This window comes from Ovis aries, chromosome 4 (assembly GCF_016772045.2).
Source record: "Ovis aries strain OAR_USU_Benz2616 breed Rambouillet chromosome 4, ARS-UI_Ramb_v3.0, whole genome shotgun sequence".
In the NCBI taxonomy this organism is placed as follows: domain Eukaryota; kingdom Metazoa; phylum Chordata; class Mammalia; order Artiodactyla; family Bovidae; genus Ovis; species Ovis aries.
The window spans coordinates 64,232,563-64,253,474 of NC_056057.1; the positions used below are offsets into that span (position 1 = coordinate 64,232,563).

The 20,912-nt window shown below is 42.6% G+C and overlaps 1 protein-coding gene across 2 annotated transcripts in view; it reads right to left on the reverse strand.

The window, feature by feature from the left end:
• Positions 1 to 16,421: 16,421 nt before the first annotated feature.
• BMPER (BMP binding endothelial regulator) overlaps positions 16,422 to 20,912 on the reverse strand; it is a 257,047-nt gene continuing 252,556 nt past the window's right edge. For both annotated transcript variants that reach the window (XM_042248614.1, XM_004007905.5), the window contains one exon: positions 16,422 to 17,821. In XM_042248614.1, the coding sequence (XP_042104548.1) occupies positions 17,640 to 17,821 (182 nt within the window). In that variant the 3' untranslated portion in view covers positions 16,422 to 17,639. The remainder of the gene's footprint in view (positions 17,822 to 20,912) is intronic.

The window sequence follows — 20,912 nt, forward strand, 5'->3', positions numbered from 1 at the left end:
GTTCTTTAGTTCTTCTTCCCTTTCAGTCATTCAGTTCAGTTCAGTCACTCAGTAGTGTCCAACTCTTTGTGACCCCATGAATCGCGCACGCCAGGCCTCCCTATCCTTCACCAACTCCCGGAGGTCACTCAAACTCATGTCCATCAAGTCGGTGATGCCATCCAGCCATCTCATCCTCTGTCATCCTCTTCTCCTCCTGCCCCCAATCCCACCCAGCATCAGAGTCTTGTCCAATGAGTCAACTCTTCACATGAGGCGGCCAAAGTACTGGAGTTTCAGCTTTAGCATCATTCCGTCCAAAGAACACCCAGGACTGATCTCATTTACAATGGACTGGTTGGATCTCCTTGCAGTCCAAGGGACTCTCAAGAGTCTTCTCCAACACCACAGTTCAAAAGCATCAATTCTTCAGCCCTCAGCCCATAGTCCAACTCTCACATCCATACATGACCACTGGAAAGACCATAGCCTTGACTAGACGGACCTTTGTTGGCAAAGTAATGTCTCTGCTTTTGAATATGTTATCTAGGTTGGTTACAACTTTCCTTCCAAGGAGTAAGCGTCTTTTAATTTCATGGCTGCAGTCACCATCTGCAGTGATTCTGGAACCCAAAAAAATTAAGTCTGACACTGTTTCCACTGTTTCCCCATCTATTTGCCATGTAGTGATGGGACCACATGCCATGATCTTCGTTTCCTGAATGTTGAGCTTTAAGCCAACTTTTTCCACTCTCCTTTTTCACTTTCATCAAGAGGCTTTTAGTTCCTCTCCACTTTCTGCCATAAGGGTGGTGTCATCTGCATATCTGAGGTTATTGATAATTCTCCCAGCAATCTTGATTCTAGCTGGTGCTTCTTCCAGCCCAGCGTTTCTCATGATGTACTCTGCATATAAGTTAAATAAGCAGGGTGATAATATACAGCCTTGACGTACTCCTTTTCCTATTTGGAACCAGTCTGTTCTTCCATGTCCAGTTCTAACTGTTGCTTCTTGACCTGCATATATGTTTCTCAAGAGGCAGGTCAGGTGGCCTGGTATTCCCATCTCTTTCAGAATTTTCCACAGTTTCTTGTGATCCACACAGTCAAAGGCTGGTATAATTTGCATATCTGAAGTTGTTGATATTTCTTCTGGCAGTCTTGATTGCAGCCTGTGATTCATCCAGTCTGGAATTCCACATGATGTACTCTGCATTCAGTTTAGTTCAGTTCAGTCATTCAGTCATTTCCAACTCTTTGTGACTCCATGGACTGCAGCACACTAAGCTTCCCTGTCCCTCACCAACACCCATCACCAACTGCTGGAGTTTGCTTAAACTCATTTCCATTGAGTTGGTGATACCATCAATCATCACATCCTCTGTTGTTCCCTTCTCCAGCTGCCTTTAATCTTTCCCAGCATCAGGGTCTTTTCCAGTGAGTCAGTTCTTCTCATCAGGTGGGCAAAGTATTGGAGCTTCAGCTTCAGCATCAGTCCTTCCAATGAATATTCAGGACTGATTGCCTTTAGGACTGACTGGTTTGATCTCCTTGCAGTCCAAGGGACTCTAAAGTGTCTTCTCCAACACCACAGTTCAAAAGCATCAATTCTTGGGCACTCAGCCTTCTTCATGGTCCAACTCTCACATCCATACCTGACTACTAGAAAAACCACGCTTTGACTATATGGAATTTTGTCAGTAACACAGTGTCTCTGCTTTTTAATATGCTGTCTAGGTTGGTCATAGCTTTTCTTCCAAGGAGCAGGTGTTCTTTAATTTCATGGCTGCAGTCACCATCTGCAGTGATCTTGGAGCCCAAGAAAATAAAGTCTGACGCTGTTTCCACTGTTTCCCCATCTATTTGCCATGAAGTGATGGGACCAGATACCGTGATCTTTGTTTTTTGAATGCTGAGTTTTAAGCCAACTTTTTCGTGCTCCTCTTTCACTTTCATCAAGAGGCTCTTCAGTTCTTCTTCATTTTCTGCCATAAGGGTGGTGTCATCTGCATATCTGAGGTCATTGATATTTCCCCCAGCAATCTTGATTCCAGCTTGTGCTTCATCCAGCTCAGCATTTCATGTGATGTACTCTGCATAGAAGTTAAATAAGCAGGGTGACGATATACAGCCTTGACGTACTCCTTTCCCAATTCTGAACCATTCTTTGTTCTATATCTGGTTCCAACTGTTGCTTCTTATCCTGCATACAGGTTTCTCAGGACAGGTAAAATGGTCTGGTGTTCCCATCTCTTTAAAAATTTTTCCACAGATTGTTGTGATCCATACAGTCAAAGGCTTTAGTGTAGTCAATGGAGCAGAAGCAGATTTTTTTTTTTCTTCTGGAATTCTCTTGCTTTCTCTATGATCCAGTGGATGTTGGCCATTTGATCTCTAGTTCCTCTGCCTTTTCTAAGTCCAGTTTGTACATCTGGAAATTCTCAGTTCACATACTGTTCAAGCCTAGCTTGAAGGATTTTGAGCATTACCCTGCTAGCATGTGAAATGAGTGCAATTGTATGGTAGTTTTATAGCTTCCCTCATGGCTCAGTTGGTAAAGAATCCGCTTGCAATGAAGGAGACTCCGATTCAATTCCTGGGTTAGGAAGATCCACTGGAGAATGGATAGACTACCCATTCCAGTATTCTTGGGCTTCCCTTGTGGCTCAACTGGTAAACAACCCACCTGCAATGTGAGAGACCTGGGTTGGATCCCTGGGTTGGGAAGATCCCTTGTAGAAGGCAAAGGCTATCCACTCCATTATTCTGGCCTGAAGAATTCCATGGAATGTATAGTCCATGGGGCCACAAACAGTCAGACATGACTGAGTGACTTTCACTTCACTTTCATTTTGAACATTCTTTGGCATTGTTCTTCTTTGGTAATGGAATGAAAACTGACCTTTTCCAGTCCTGTGGCCACTGCTGAGTTTTCCAAATTTGCTGGCTTATTGAGTACAACACTTTAACAGCATCATCTTTTAGGATTTGAAATAGCTCAGCTGGAATTCCATCACCTCCACTAACTTTGTGCATAGTAATGATTCCTAAGGCCTATTTGACTTCACACTCCAGAATGTCTGACTCCAGGTGAGTGACCACACCACCATGGTTATCCAGGTCATTATGACCTTTTTTGTACAACTATGTACATATATATATATATATATATACACATATATTGCCTCACTTTTGAACCTTCCTCCCCATATCCCACCTGTCTAGGTTATCACACAGCATTGGGCTGGGCTCCCTGTGCTAAATAGAAGCTTCCCACTAGCTGTTTTACACATGGTAGTATATACATGTCAGTCCTAATCTCCCAGTTCTTGCCACCCTCCTTTACCCCCACTGTGTCCACACATCCAGTCTCTGTCTGTGGCTCTATTCCTGCCCTACAAATGGGTTCTTATTGATAAGTAAATAAAAAGCTGGGAAAGGATTGATTAGGTGAGGGCAAAGAGACTTCAATCAGCTGGGTGATGGATGGCAAGGAGAAGATGGGAGGAAGACAGAAAGAGAAAAACATGAGGGGAAGGCAGCCAAAACAAAAAGTGAGACATGCCCAAGGAAGCATTGTAATGTAGCGACTTTGCCTGGAGCCAGTCTGGCTGCCTCATTGCTTCCTTTCCTATAAAAGGTGTGGAGAGCACTGTCTGCTCTCTGATTTCCTGTGAGATTGAGCTAATGACAGTAGACGAAGGATGGAGGAAAGGGAGGGAGAAAGCCGTGAGGACAGAGACCCCTTATAATGAAGCCTGCAGGATAGAACACTTGCCATAAATTAGTTTCCATCAAAACAGCTTCGTGTGTGAAGGATAATGTTGTTTCCTCATTAGTGGTTTTTGTCTATGATAATTAAGCCTCCACATTCGATTCCAGATAAATGTCCCTAATTGACATCATCCATTCAGTTCAGTGGAGATTGGAGAAGAGAGGAGAGGAGATGGAAGAAGACTTGAATCAAAAACACTTTATTTCCTGCGGAGGCTGTAATGATAATAGTGGGAATTATTGAGGGCTACAACAGGCAGAAACACAGTCTATGCAGAGCCAGCTGCCTCCAAATTCTGCTATTCTCTGAGGGACTTTAATTTCCAAATAAAAAACCTTAAGCTCCCAGCACCAAGGGAAGTTCAGTGACCTCTTCATCTCACAACATATACACAATCATATCATAAGGATTTCAGAGAATTTCCCAGAAGGTTATTGTTCACTCAGGGCCTTCTTGCTGTGATTTTGAGCTCTGGCTAAACTCTCAGCATCTCGTCACTGTCTCAGCTCCTGCTGCTGCTATTCTTGCTCTGCTAGATGAATCCCAAGCGGCTAGTGCAGTCTTTCCTCTTTGCTTCACCTACACTTGCGCTTTCCACAGTTTAATGAAGGCTTGAAGAAAACACAAACTCTGCCACAGAATATTTCTCCATGTTCACATCCCATTTAGGGCACTGGCCTCTCACCGTATTTTAATACTCCCTCTTTTAAGGACTCATTTGACCACCTAATCTTCCAGGCAAAATTCATAAATTTCTGTATGGCTTTCTAGGTAGGAAAAATTGTATCTCTTTTTTCTCATTTCTCTCCCATCTAAACCAATCTAAGGGTCTGCTGTTTGACACTCCCATTGGTCCAGGACTTCCTACTTGTTTTTCAGACTCCATTTTAAGGGGATGGTGTCCTCGGTGTCTTCATGCTCCATAACAATGACTGGTGATGGCTTGCTCCTCTTCACCTATCTCCTCCCTCAGGTAATAAGCAGGATGCTTGAACTCAATAGAGCATTCTTCCTTCCCATGTTGTTGTGGCTTCAGGGTCACTGGGAAAATCATGAGTATCAGGTGGACTTTTCAATTCCCCCCTTGCTGTTTACTGGATGCACGTGTTTGGGCAGATCACTGCATTTATCTAACTCTTCATTGGCTCATCTGTAAGGAGTGAGACCTCCATCAAATGGGTGATGCACATAGCATGCTAATATCCTAGCAGAGTTTTCCAGATTACAATCCTAGGTACACAGTTATTGAAGTAAAAATGTTCTCTGCCAAACAAAAAGTGATGCATTCCTGTATCTAGAATTTTCAGTTTATACTGATGGAGACTTTGGGCCTCTCTGCAATTCTCCTCGCACAGGCCTTTCAGAGAAACTGCAATGGAGAGATAGCCCCAGGTATCTAGGGATTCCTGGCTATCTGCTCCCTAATTGAACAGTCTTTCATCTGTCCTCATCTGAGGGTTGTCTGCATTTAAATATGCTTCTGTTTTAAACATCCTCAGACCTGTGGGAGCTTGTTCTAAAAGAAGAGAGTGATAAACTCCCCCATATCTTCTATATATATATATATTAGCAAAGTTTAAAAAAAGTCAGACACCCAGCCTATCAGGATTTATCTCTTAGAAATAACAATAGGCTGTCTCAGGCTTTAAAATATCTAATTTGTAACTGATCCAGTTTTATAAAGGGCAGGGAGGGAATAGTAGGGGGAAGGTATACAATCTCATTAAAATTCTCACAACTATTTAATAAGGATAGATTGTCTTCATTTTACAGTCGATGAGACAGGGTTTGGAAAGATTAAGCAACCTTTTCAAGGTCACACTACATGTTAATCAGGAACCGGGAATATAAAGCTAGCTTTCTCTAATTGCAAATCCCATGCTCTTGGCACTGGATACAGGCACTCCACTGATACCACCAGGAAAAGGTGCTTTATGAAGGAGATACAAAACAGAACATAAAAAACAAAGATTCTTCCAAGTTTTAGATAAAGGATGGACAACAAAAATGACAACAAAAAAGTCATGAGACCATACCTTGGTTTCTATAGCATCTGCATACTTAGCCAGGTTCCTATACTTCCCAGTAACTTCACCAGTTACTTCCCCAACGCAATACTAAGGCACCTACTCGCCTTTCCTCCTTTCTTTCCTAACAGCATGGCTTCCTGCAAGAATCTGAAATCTAAAATCAGTACTCTGATGAAAATTTTACCTCTGTCCTCTCTTAGTTTAAAATTCATTACAGACATGGAGAAGCAGGTCTCGGGGAAGAAATTGCCTACTTGTGTTAAGAGAAGTCTTGTGGTTGAGTTCTCCGAAAGGCTCTCATTGACATCATGTCTCCATTCATCAGATTCTTGGAGGACAGGAGGAAGAGGCACATTTGCTAAGACTCTCCTCAGTGATTCTGGAGATCTTGATAAGGATACTCAGATTTGAGATGGCCATGACTAGCTTCTTCTTGGCTGTGCTGGCATCCTGGCCCCGAAACGACACAAAATGAAAAGACAACAGACCACGAGCACAGCATCCTTCAGGATATGTGCCAGGCTCTGGAACCCACTATCTCTGCTCAGTCACCTTCCCTGTACACATAAAAGGAAGCACATAATCAGATTCTTCTGCCACCTATCTCCCTGGAGGATCATTTTTGAGAACAAGTTTGTCTACTCTGTACAGGGGGCTGTTTTAGGTATGAGAGTTATGTCAATAAACAAAACAAAGTCCCTACTTTGATGAACTAACACTAAATTGAAAAAAGGAAAATAAACACAAAGGAATAAATCTGTAAGATTTTAGACAGAGAGAAAAATGAGGCACCAAAAATGGATTGTTGGAGGGAAAGGTATTATTTTAGATAAGATGATCAAAAAATACTTTTTTGACAAGATGCTATTTATGCAGAGACTTGAATGAGGTGAGGGAGTGAAACAAGTACATTTGTGTAGGAATAGCATTCTGGAAAAAGTGAACAGCAAATACAAAAGCCTTGAAGTGGGAATGTTTCTGGCAATTTGGAAACAGCAAAAGAGGCCAATGGAGACCAGAGTGTCCGAAGAAGTCGGGAGGGGAAAGGAAGAACTTTATGAGTTCAGAAAAGGAGAAAAGGGCCAAACATACAGACTTTTGCAGGTGTTAGAAAGGATTTAGGATTTTATTCTGGCTGAGATGAGTTATCATCAGATTTTAAAAGGAAACAGGACATGGCTATGATAAGAGTTTTTAAGATTTTTTTTTTTTTTTTTTTTACTGTGGGACCATTTTTAAGTCTTTTTTGAATTTGCTACAATAGTGTTTCTGTTTTACGTTTTGGTTGTGAGGCATGTAGGATTCTAGCTCCCCAACCAGGGATGGAACCCACACCCCCTGCATTAGAAGGTGAAGTCCCAGCCACTGGACCACCAGGGAGGGCCCTATGATAAGAGTTCATAAGGGTTTGCCCTGGCTGCTGCCTGCTGTGTGTGTTGTGTGCTGGGGGTGGGGTAAGGAACCGAAAGAAAGGGTGAGAATGGGAGCTTCGTCAGCAAACTATTGTTGCAGTCTAGATAGAAATGTTGATAATTTGGACCAGGGTGGTCATTGCAGGGATGGTGAAAGACAGTCGGATTTGGAACATATTTTAGAAGTAGGATCGACAGAAATAACTGACGAGGGGAATGTGAGGTGAAGAGAAAGTATGGAATCGAGGATGCCTCCCAGGCATCATGCCCTTTCATAAGCTCTTCTGCAACTTTTCATTCCAGCAGTTGCCGTGACAACAAGCAGCCCTGGCGGGGCGCCGGGCAGTACCTTGGCCTTGCCGTCCTTTGCATCTCTTTGCATCTTTGCATCCAGCCCTCTACCCTAGGGCATTCGAGTACCTGTGGGAACCTGGAAACCCAGAAAATTCACACCACAGGGGCAACATCTGACCCATGGTGGTTTGGAAGGTGGGTGACATGCACACCTCTTCAGAGTACCTACTGGAACTGTAGAGAGGCCCCAGAAGCCCACAGCAGTAACCATCTCAACCATACTCCCTTGGATCAGATTGCCCTCTTTCCGTTCTACTGTTCCAGTAAAATGTCTTTGGGTCCCCTTCCCAAAATAAACTTTCTCCAGGCAAGCTCTTGCCCGAAGCTCTACCACCAGAAACTGATTTCAATGACTGAAATGTAAGGGACTGAAGGAGGGGAGAATCAAGAGGGGAGGATGGATGCGAAGTGTTTAGCTTTGATAGGACATGTAATGAGTTGCCCATGACACTGCCAGGTGGAGATGGTGAGGAGGAAGTTGGATGACCTGAGTCTGAAATTCAGAACACAGCCTGAAGAAAAGACTAGGCTACTTGTTTTCAACAGTCCCTTGTTGAGGTGTGGCAGGTGCCCCCACATTCTCAGACTCCACCAACAAGAGTCTCTATTTTGCACTGTTCCCTGGGTGAGTGACTCTTTTCCTGGCCCCAGGAGCTGCTGAAGAGGATGCAATGACTGGTGGAAGGAGCAAACAGCAGCATGCCCTGTATGGTGATACCAGCTTTTCATGCTCCACTCATTTGCTTCTAGCTCCAGCAGACCCTGTATCCTCACAGCAGACGAGCGGTCACATTGCAGTGAAAGCTTGCTAGAGAATGTCAGCTGGGCCCCATTCTGTGGAGGGACGTTGTCAGATGGGACCCTTTCCCTCTATGAGGATCCCCACTGAGGTTTCAGGAAAGGAAAAAAGAAGTGAGATGAGACAGTTGGGGGAGGTGGAGAAGATGAAAGATGAGCAGATATGTCCCCGAGAGAACCTCTGACATCTCCCGGTTCCCCCTCCCCCAGCCTGCCCCCCACCCCCCACCCCCACTCCCCAGCCTGAGTCTGGACTACTACCAACAAACTGCAGAGACAGGACATGACTTTTGTTTTCATTTGCATTTAATTGGCCCAAATGAAAACTGCAATTACTGAGCAATTACACATCCCCATATGCTTCAGGGATGCTATCCCTGGCACATTCGCTATCCCCATTTGGAAAATTCACCCATAAAAGCACCAGATTCGCCTGCATTGTATGTGGAAATCTGCAATTCCATCCTTTGTGCAAGGGATAAAAATTCACCCTGGGGGTATCAATTTTAATAAGGCTTAATTAGACCAATTTGTAGTAAGCTGAGGTTTCCACTCTGCAATTTGACAAGCAGCTTGAGTTGGCTCACTACATTTTTATGCTCAGGAATTTTTGTATCTCAAACAATAGGTCAAATAGAACATAAAATTCTATCTGAAAGACTCCTAAACGCACAATGAATTTCTGTTGTAATTTGTGTGTGTGTGTGTGTGTGTGTGTGTGTGTATCTGCATGTGTTGTTGCGTTATATTTTTTACGAGGTCCTTATTGATGACAAAAATGTGATCTTCAGTAGCTGAGTAGTCCATCTGTCAGGGAGATCCAGGAAGGCAGATAAAACTGGCCTCCTCTTGTGAAGACTTCGATAGTAACTCAGGTGCTCTTTCCTACAGTGTTGGGGAAGGATGTCAAATACCAACATAGAATACAAACACTAACTAAAATTTGCTTGACATTGGATGGAGAGATAAACCATCTTGCCAAGGGATGGTAAATAAAATTTATATTTTATCCTTGGATCAGAAAACTGATTGAACTATATTGTCTTTAAGATATTCAACAAAGTCTATTTTACTGAGTTTCACTTTGATGCCATATCTCTAGAATTTCACCCAGGACCTTTAGAAGGAAAAGTGTTACAAAATTCCTTCATATTTCTATGGGAAAATAGCTGAAGTCACTCTTCTTGAGAAGGGGGATGTGGGTAAGGACACAAGAGGAGAAAAAATGAAATCATACTGTCTTTTTTCAATGAATTTTTGACATTAGAAATTCTAGATATGTGGTCCAAAAATGGAAGGGGTTCCCTGGTGGCTCAGGTTGTAAGGAATATACAAAAAATGTTTCAAAGGGCACGTGACAAACAGAGCCAGTCCTCTCTGCCATCCACTAGGTACCATCTACATAACATGGGCATCACTGGGGCGACAGAATGTCCATCTAACTTCAAAATGTTTTCCCTTCTCATATGATACAGTGTCTTAAGGGCTCACATTAGAACTAGACTACTGGTTAAAGATATTAAATGCCAGAAAACTCAAGGTAAGAAAACGAAAATATTGTTCCTAAAACTGATAATGCATAGACCTCAGAGTAGCTCAACTATATTTTTGACGAAGTAATTCTTGAAGGACTAGGAGCCAGGACAGCAATATTTTTTTAAAGTGCCAGGAAATGACTGGAACATAAATGCTGTCATTAGGAAGGCCAGTTTGGTAAGGGATTGGGGAGATGGTAGAGAGAAGCATGGTGATGATTCCATTTAGAGAGAGGAAGAGAGAAGTGAGAAAAAGGGGAAAAACTGAAAAGTGAAGGAAGGAAGCACATGTAGAGGGGTGCCACAAATTAATAGCTGACATAACTGTTTGTTTTAATCCCTGGTGAAAAAACCTCGGGAAGATTCATTATGATCTGTTTCTCTAACAGAAGAATAAGAATTGGCCACTGGCATTCTGTAATCCAATTGCTGGGGTCTTTGGCTTTAGATACTGAGACTCTGTGACCTATGAGGGAAATCTTTCTTCTTTCTACAAGAAAAGGAACATGAGCAGAAAGAAGTAAAATTGATTATGTACTTATGCTTGGAGGAGCAGATACAAAGTTGCACGCTTTACTGATACACAAAAATAATAAATATCACTATGTGAGAAAAGTAATATATGTATATTATTTAGGCAAACATTTCCATACACTTGCTGTCATGAAACGGATAGCCCAAATGAAAGAGCTATATGAACAATAAATCATGGAATCAGTTTCAAGGAAAACAAGTTTTGCTTCGGAAAATTGCATTCAAAATATATGCACTTGAAATCAGCTAAACATGAACATTCTAACATTCCATAAATTAGAGTAGATAGATCTTGAATTCAACAAGATATAAAAATCCCAAAATTTGAAAAAAACAATTACTCATTGTTAAGATAAAATACTATGTATACACCATGTTGTTCAGTGGCATTTTTTCCTTAAAATAAAACTGACGGACATAAATGGCAAATTCAGAGGGAATTAATACAGAGAAAGCCTTCCCTCCCTTGCTGCACCCTCTCCTTTCCCACAACAAAAGGGTGAAGCTGATGGATCCACTCTGACCCTCAGGAACAGTTCAGACATAGCAAACATCTCCCAGCTCAAACGGATACTCCAGCTTCTCTGGGATGTTCCTCTAGCCATCTTCTTTATCGCCTTTAACCAAAGCAAATCAACATCTGTGGCCCAAGGCAATAGCAAAGCAAAGAAATTCATGGCAAGACAATCCTGCCATGACACAACAGGAGATCTCAAGAGGCAAGCCCAGACTGGTTTAGGGTCTCAATTCACCTGCCAGGGTGGAACAGCCTAGCATAGCAACCAACCATTAGAAGGATTCTCCCCCAGTGTCTCCTGGAAAATCCCAGATCGAGGTAGCTGTGTGGATCCATGATAGAAATGAGATTGCTCAAGCTGAGCTGCCCTGACCATGAAAACAGAAATGTTCCAAATGTCATCCCATAAAACGGAGTGGAAAATGCTCTCCAGTGGGACCAAATAGTCTGTCCCCTGTCCTCCTGGAGTTTTTTGGGATGGATATGAGTGGTAGATGTTGTGGAGAAAGCTGTCTTTTAATTCTCTTTCTTCGCACTTCAGTTTCCTATCACGTCTAGTTATCTCTGAGAAGAAGTGAAATGATGAAGCCAGTTTTCTAAAACAATCCACGCAGTCTGACTGTCTTCATGAGGGCAATGGGAATTCATACAGAGTGGTGAATTTCCTTTGAATCACAGACATGTGCAAGGCGTCCAGCAGGGACACATCACACCACAGACTGCCGGGGAAGCCTGCAGAGTGTGAGAAACGCTATGGCCAGCCTTCCTGCTGCCTCCTCTGCCCCTCTAGTCTTATTTAAGCACCCAAACCAGATGGAGCTGTTCAGGATCTGATTCTTTAAATCACATGTAGGAGCATGGTGACAATGACAAGATAACAAACATTATTTATACTCTCAGAGCCAAAGTGAAAAAATTTTTTTCATCACCACAAACATTTCCTAAAGCCCCAAATCTCACTGCTGAAAGAACCCTCAGAGGAATTGCTCAATAAGCCAAGTTCCAGTTTGGAGGAAGCAGAAAAGAATTTTATGTCAGTTTTCAAGGCATAGGCTTAGTTATGACATAGAGTGGCTGAAACGTGACAGAATTGTTCCAGCCGGGACTCCGGGTGAGCTGTGTTTCCAGGCATTTTACCTGTAGGTGTGGTCCAACTATTTGGACCCTGAGCAGCCCCTACCCCTGCCATCAGGCCACAGGCACGTCAACAAAAGTGGTAGTTAAATGAATAAGCAGAACTTGGACCAGTTCTGTTAAAGAACCCAGAGCTTAGAGGTCTGAAAGATGCTTACTCACTGTACAGATAGGACAGTCTTGTTAGAAGCCTCTTCACTCTTCCCTCTCTAGGTTTTCAGAAGACACATCAAGGAAACCTGAGCACACCAGGCATAGGAACAGAAGGAGCTTATAACAAGATGACCAAGTATCCTCAAACCCTACCTGTGCTCCCTCCACTACATATCAAGGGAAGTTTGATAAGACCTCTCAGGGTGTGTGAATTGTATTGCTATGACTCAAAAAAGTTCCATAAATCTGACACATTCCATTGGGACTCAAGCCCTGTTGTTCTTTGCATCCCAGACTGCCTGCTTGTCTTTCTCCTCATCCACAAGTCACTCATGCCTTAAGCTCCCAGATTGCACCTGCTGATATACACACACACAGACACAGATATAGACACACACACACACAGACACACACCAGCACAGACACACACACACACACACACACACACACACACACACACACATTTCTTTGCATACATAGAGGGTATTCAGCCTAGTAAGGCTCATCACAGAACTGACTTTCTCTGGCAAGTTTCTCAGACACTTCCCCCAAACAGAAAACCCTAAATTGGGCTTCCTGAGGCTCCCATGACCAGCTTGTGCCCCTCTGGTTTACTACCCATCATTCACCTTGGACTCTTTCTTAGTGGCAGTGCTCAGGATGTTTGTTGAACTGAACAGAATATAGCCTAGATTTTGATTTAAAATAGAAATATCTGTAAATCTGCTCTCCGGCCCATGTTCTTTATGTGACGGACTAGCCCTGCCACCACCCATCACTTGCCTGTTGGCCACCAACCTTCACAAAATTCTCCCCTTGTTTCCTCCCACCTCCTAGTTTGGGAGCTCATCATCTCTCACTTGGAGGCTCCTCTGTCCGTGGGATGCTCCCATACGAGAGTGGGTTGCTATGCCCTCCTTCAGGGGATCCTCCTGACCTAGGGGTCTACAAACCTGAATCTCCTGCTTCTAATGCATTGAAAGTAGATTCTTTACCCCCTGAGTCACCAGGGAAACCCATTTACTTTAGTACCCAAACGTTATTTTCTGAATACACTATGACATGATACACTTTCAGAGGTTCTGCCATAAAGATAAAACTCAAGCTTCTTGGCATGACCATGGGGCCCTGCACACATGTGTGTTACCCTTCGTCTCAGGCCATACTGCACGTGGTACAGCCACAGGTACAGAATCGCTGGCTGCCTCGGTTTGCTTTCTCTCTACCTGGAACACCCTTCCCCCTTTCCTTAGCCAGTCACACCGAATTATCCTTTAATTCAGGTGCGTCTCTACATGCAGATTTCTCACAATGTTTTCAAAGCTGGTTTGCTCAAAATTCATCTGAAAGGAAACACGATAAAGACAGATCTCATGCAAGTGTTCACCATTTGATTGGTTTAATTAAACCCACGTAACAATATAGTTCTAAAGCCCCAAATCTCCCCTTAAAGGACTAAGTGTATGGGTTCTTAATTCAAGGTCAACATAAGCACCAACATTTGTTTCTTTCCCCTGATAATCCTATCTTGGCCACTTGAACTTTGTCATTTTTCAAAAAGTAAAATGAGTTCTTAAACCATTTGTACTTCAGGATTTAGAATAGGAGACAGTTTTTGCTTGCTCTTGAGGGTTATGTTTGCAGGAGGTAGCTAATTAAAATATCTTGGTGCCTGTCCCCTAAGGCATCTCTTTCTCCCACACCAGGAGTGTTCAGACTCACTTTCTCAAAACTTGTCATATCCAGATGAATTTGAGCAACGAAGAACAGCAAAGTGAACAGAAACTCAGCAAGGAAAAACTCCACACATAGCTATTGCAACCATGAGACCATTTGTTTTTATCTATGCAAGAAAGATGTATAGGTAAGCTACTAGGTGACTTTTCTTAATTAGGATAATGTATTCTTGGACATTTACAACATTACTCTCTATTCCTTCTTGTGTGTCTGAAACACTTCATAGTAAGAAAGAGCTTTCCAGTAAAAATGGTTTCTTCATGTTCGACAAAAGGTGGGGAAGAGTCAGTCACTGGTCCTTCTCATTTGGTGCCCTTTCAAAGGCTAGTGGTATGTTACTGAGCCCTAGCTTATACTGCTCACTGCATGACAGGCAATAAATCTAGAGATGAATTATTGGGGCAAGAAACAGCAATTTTATTCAGAAATCCTGCAGACCGAGAAGATAGTGGACTAATGTCCCAAGGAACCATCTAACCTGAGTTAGGAATCAGATTTCTTTTCCATATACCAAAGGGGAGGGGGTGTGACTAGTTGTTGCAAACTTCTTGATGTCAGAATCCTTTTTTTTTTTTTTTGCTGAGAGGGTGGGATGATTTGGGAGAATGACATTCTAACATGTATACTATCATGTGAATTGAATCGCCAGTCTATGTCTGACGCAGGATGCAGCATGCTTGGGGCTGGTGCATGGGGATGACCCAGAAAGATGTTATGGGGAGGGAGGTGGGAGGGGGGTTCATGTTTGGGAATGCATGTAAGAATTAAAGATTTTAAAATTTAAAAAATAAAAAACTAAAAATAAAAAAAAATAAATAAAAATAAACCAAAGGGGAAGAGGGTATGACTAGTTGTTGCAAACTTCTTGATGTCAGAATTATTTATTTATTTATTTATTTTTTTGCCCTTGTCAAATAGGCAGGGCCACAATGTTCCCATAAGCCACCACCAAGACAAATGTTATTCTCTGTTCTGCAACTTTCTCTATGAATGGAGCTATACGTGTAAAAGTCAGAGCCTTGAGAATGGGGTATCCATATATTTCAGTCTACAGGCAAATTCTTAACTTGATGCAAAAGCAATAAAATATGAAATGGATCCAATATGTGGTCAGATTTGTTCTTCTTATTGCACTTAGATGTCCAGGGAACAGTGAGTTTAAAGGGGTGGCTTTTCCCTGGTGGCTCAGACAGTAAAGAATCCACCTACAATGTGGGAGGTTCAATCCCTGGGTTGGGAAGATTCCAAGAAGGGAACGGCTACCCACTCCAGTATTGCCTAGAGAATTCCATGGAGAGAGAAGCATGGCAGGCTATCGCATAGTCCATGGGATTGCAAAGAGTCAGACACAACTGAGGGACTTTCACTTTTCACCCGAAAAATTGGTAATTCTCAATGTGTTTGGATTAGTTGGCATCAGTAATAACCCTCTTCTTCAGGAATAAAAAAATGTATAAAGATTAAACTAAACCTTTGATAAGGTATGTGGCACAACCTTATAATTGAGCCCCCAAAACGGATGGAAGCAGTCCATGAAGAAGAGCCTTCATCATTTTAATCATGGGCCGCCATGATTAAAAGTGTTGGGAAAGAGGCTATTTCGTCTTACTGGGTAGAAATACTCAGTTCTTGGATCAATCATGAGCAGTGAATAAATAACCTACAATTTTCCCTTCTGCATCCCTCTTTCATGGAGAAAAACCCAGTGTGAACTGGAAATGAATTTAAAGGTACTATAAATGAATGAATAAATGAATAGAAAAGAAGCCAACCAGAAAAGAGCAACTGATTTGCCCTGCCCCTCCTTTGAGAACAGTGGGAGAAGTAAATGAGATTATGAGTGTAAAACGTTTCGGAAAACAGGTCTCAGATTTCTATTCATGTTATCTCACTTGTGGTGGAGTGAGTGTCTAGGCCTCCTAATCCTCAAATCTGCCCATATACTATCAAGCCTCTTTATGTTTCGGAGAAGCAAAATTATGGCCCAAGATCTTAAACAATGTGGACAAGATTACAAACCACACCTGGAGCCCAATTCTCTTACATCAAAGTCCCTTTTCCAAGTGCAGCCCTGAAGCGCTGGTTCCTTGCATCCCGGATACTGAGGATGGTCACGACCCAAGCACAACAATGACAACCACGTTTCCTGATGTCCAGCCAGTCACTATTAAACTGTGTAACTTATTCAGTTTACTCAAGCAGCTGGACATGCTCCAGTAAAAAATGCAAACTAATCCTTTAGCTGTCATGAATATATGAAACAGGAACACAAATGTCTTAACAAGCAGTGGCAATATGCTGACTATCAAAACTTCGGAGGTTTGTTGTTAATTACTAATAATACTCTTTATAAAAATGTTATTGCACGGTATATAAAATATTTCTAAATAAAGTTTCTAAAATGGATGAACTGATATTGCCATTTATAAAGCATAACATACACATTTTGAAATAGAAAATGCATTGTTGTAAAACTTAACTTCTTTATTTACTACAACACAGAACATTTTATTTTTGGACATCAGTGGGTTTTATTTTGTTACATTCTCACTTATTCAGCGGAAAACAAAAGTCAGGAAAATCACATAGTGACTAGTAGTAACCTATCAGGAAATGAGAGCAAGCATGTAGACCATTCTTTGTTTGGATTGATGTTAAATCAACTGATCAGTAAAGCCTTTCTTTCTGTCTAATAATTAGGACAGATTCCCTGTTGCAAATAGTGTTGGACTAGGAGTCTTCTGGAAATAAAGGCTTTCACTTTATACATGGAACAGTCACAAAATATAGATAGCTTACTTTGACTCACTGGATTTGTTCATCCTAAACTGCCATGGGATTCAGAGAAATGGATATTTTCTCATATGTTGTGCAACAGTTTCTCCAAATATCTGCTCACGCCCAGTTAAGCTAACAAGACATCCAGACACTCCATCATCTCAGTGTGGGACACAGGGGTGGCCACATCCATCATACACACATATATAATTAGGAGACTTGGGGAATATGCTAAGAGGGCAAGAAATCATTTGCTTCTTCGGTTATGCTTTAGTGACGAATATACATTTCTTGGTAACCAGCCAATCAGTTTTGGAAATAATGTCAGACCATGACCCAATAAAGTCTAACAGCCTATCCCTTGCTTACATGCACCATTAGAGCCTGTCTCCAATCACTAGCCATCTCTCTCGGGCATACTTTCCTTTCTCTGGAAGCAGAAATACCCCAAAACAAATTTGCCCTTCTCCAGAAAAAACACACTCCCCATTCAACAGCAAATCCTGATCCAAAGAAAAAATTAATTCAGGCAGGCAATTTTGATCTCTTAGAAAACTTTCCTTAAAAATGACAAATGTGTGTGATGGTAAAGCCATCCAATATGTCTGCATGCTGCCTTATTAAATTAAAAACACTTGATTTATTTATACAATGTCTTCAATGGCTTACAGATTAGGATCCTAGAAACAATACATGTCTTATAGCAAAAAATATACATATAATAATCCACCTATAGTTTATATAAATGATGAAATGCTTCTGAATATATCTATATATGTACACATATATACTCTGTGTGTGTGTGTTTGCAGAATCAGCACACAAATACTGCAGTCTTTCATTGGCTCTTCCACTTCAGTGTCAAGGACACTAGGTTCAAAGTCTGAAGGAACGGAACAAAGGTCACCGCTGAGGACAGAGGACTGGCTTGATGCACCTTCCTTTGTGAAGGACCAAATTTGCTGGGCAGTGACACCCAGCCACGCACGGCTTATTGCAGGGGCCGATCTCATTCCAGTTGTCACAGGTCTTGGCACATCCTGGGCCACAGGTGTCATACACGGCCCCATGCTTACACTGGGTGGCTGGAAGAGAGACGAGATGAAGGGTGAGATGCGAGGAAGCAACCAGGTTAATTCACCCTCAGCCCATGCCATTCCCGCAGGCTCGTGGCACTCGCGGCACAGGTCTCCCCACAGCACAGGTGCACGTCGCCTCCAAACAGAAGAAGAACAAGAACCAGCACTCCCCAGACACTCGGAATCACCTGCGCCTGGGAAACAGGAAACTCCCACCTGCTGAGCCAGTGAACTTCAAAATGAGAGAAAACGAGAAAGCCTTATTCCCAGGTGGGAAAGACTATACATTAGTAAGAAGAAGTGAAGTCGCTCAGTCACGTCCGACTCTTTGCGACCCTACAGACTATAGCCTACCAGGCTTCTCTGTCCGTGGGATTTTCCAGGCAAGAGTACTGGAACGGGTTGCCATTTCCTTCTCCAGAGGGTCTTCCCAACCCAGGGATAGAACCCGGGTCTCCCACATTGTAGACAGATGCTTTACCATCTGAGCCACCAGGGAAGCTTTACTGATACATGAGTAAAGCTACAGGCAAATCTACAGGTTACCTAGGTATTGAGAATGGTTTGAAAAGTTAACTCCAGTTAACTTCCAGTTGTTGAGCTGCAATGAATAGGAATTATTGTTGCAACTACCTTGATATTCAGATATACAGAATCACACATACAGGAGATGCAGTTTCAATCCCTGGGTTGGGAAGATTCCCTAAAGTAGGAAATGGCAACTCACCCCAGCATTCTTGCCTGGGAAATCCCATGGACAGAGGAGCCTGGTGGGCTACAGTCCATGAGGTCGCAAAGAGTCTGACACGAAGCGACTTAACACCACCAACAACAACTCATACAGGAAAAAAATCTGCCAAGGATATTAGAAATGTGTGACATACTTTAATCTAGTTATCATGTGTTGAATTAATCAATTTGAAACTGGTTAGAGCGAGAGGTGGGTAGAGCCCAACAGAGAAAATTTAGATGTGTGACTGGGGAGAGGGAAGTAGCTGGCTGGCTGGTCAGAGAATATGAAAATGATGATGTAGCCAAATCATAGCAATTTTCTATCTTTGTTCAGTTGGAGCTAAAATGATTTTGACAGTATTCTGAAACTTACTGAAAATTCATGAATAGATTTGTCAGAAAAAACAAATACTGCCAACATTCTGGAAGTTTTATGACATGTGGACTTTTCCATCTGAGTTACTTCCAATGACAATCGAAGGTGGCACCCCTCATTCTCAGGAGGAGGGATGTTGACACATGTAAGAATTTAGAAGAATCCTCTTGAAGAACAGTAATAACCATCCAAACTCCATCTGTAGCTGTTTTGGTCTTCAGTTCATGGCACACAGCTCCTAGAACACCTGGAAATCTCCAGAGTGTTTGTATGCCAATAGGGCTGATGGTTGGGGTACCCAGACAGCCTCAGAATGGGGACTGCTCACCAGAAAGACCAAAGCATGATTAAAGGCTTGGAACTTTCAGCACTTTTTTGCCAGGGATGCAGACAGGGACTGGATATTGAGCTTATCACTTTCAGTCAATGATTTAATCAACTGTGCCTACATAGGGACATCTCCACACAAATCCCTAAATGACTAACGACAGGGTTCAGAAAACTTTGGAACAGGAGGACACACTGAGGTGCTGGGATTATGGTGTCCCCGCTCTACTGGGACACAAGCTCCTGTGTCTGGGGGACCCTTCTGGAACTTACTCTCTGTGCCTCTTTATCTGGTTGTTCATTTGTATCCCTTATAATAAACAGCTCAGACAGTTTATTAGAGAATCCCAGCTGCAATGCAGGAGAACCAGGTTCAACCTCTGGATTGGGACAATGCCCTGGAATAGAAACTCACTCCAGTATTCTTGCCTGGATAATCCTAAGGACAGAAGAGTCTGGCAAGCTATAATCCATGGAGCAGCAAAGAATAGGACACAACTGAGCAACTAACACTTTCACTTTACTTTCAAGAGTAAATAAGTGTTTATTAGAGTTTTGTGAGCCCTTCTAGAAAATGATTAAGCCCAAAAGGGAAGGAGGCTGTGAGAACAGCTCTCTGCCCCTACTCTGTAGCCAAGTGAAGCAGAGAGAGGGTAACCTAGGGACTCAGTACTTGGCAACCAGCATCTGAAATGAGGTATCTTATGGGGCTGAGGCCTTAAACCTGTGGAGGTTGATGCTAACTCTGGGCAGTTAATCTCAAAACTCTACTCAATGTCCTATGGTGACCCAAGTGGGAAGAAAATCCAAGAAAGAGTGGATGTAAGTATACATATAGCTGATTCAGGCTTCCCTGGTAGCTCAGCTGGTAAAGAGTCTGACTGCAATGCAGGAGACCCTGGTTTGATCCCTGGGTCAGGAAGATCCCCTGGAGAAGGGACAGGATACCCACTCCAGTATTCTTGGGCTTCTCTGGTGGCTTAGGCAGTAAAGAATCTGCCCACAATGCAGGCGACCTGGGTTTGATCCCTGGGTTGGGAAGATCCCCTGGAGGAGGTCATGGCAACCCATTCCAGTATTCTTGCCTGAAGAATCCCCATAGACAGAGGAGCCTGGTGGGCTTCAGTCCATGGGGTTGCAAAGAGTCGGACACGACTGAACAACCGAGCACAGCACAGCACACAGCTGATTCACTTTGCTATGCAGTAGCAACTAACACGACGTTGAAAAGCAGCTAACTTCTTGCAGACACCTTCTCTCTCTCGGGCTTCTTTACCACCTCTTTAACACTAAAGGTTCAAATTGCCTCCAAGACCCTTTCCCTGACATTCTTTTCTCTTCTCATTAATTCTCTTCTCCTACCTTCCCTTCTTCTTTCTTCCCTTCCCTCTCTTTCTCTACCAGTTATTACAATATTAGCTCCAATTTCCAGTCAAAACACTCTGAAATTGATTATCATTAGCTTGGATTCTCTCCCCAAACCAATCATTTTCCAAGTCCTAATTCAAACATCCTCTCCTTCAAGTAGCTTCCTGGATCTCTCCAAGATACCCTTCCCTGCTCTGCACCCAGCAGCACTTCTCACATGATGGTTACCTGTTTACTTGTTTTAATCCCCCAGATACTGTGCATCTGTGGGCTTCTGTTGTGGCTCAGCTGGTA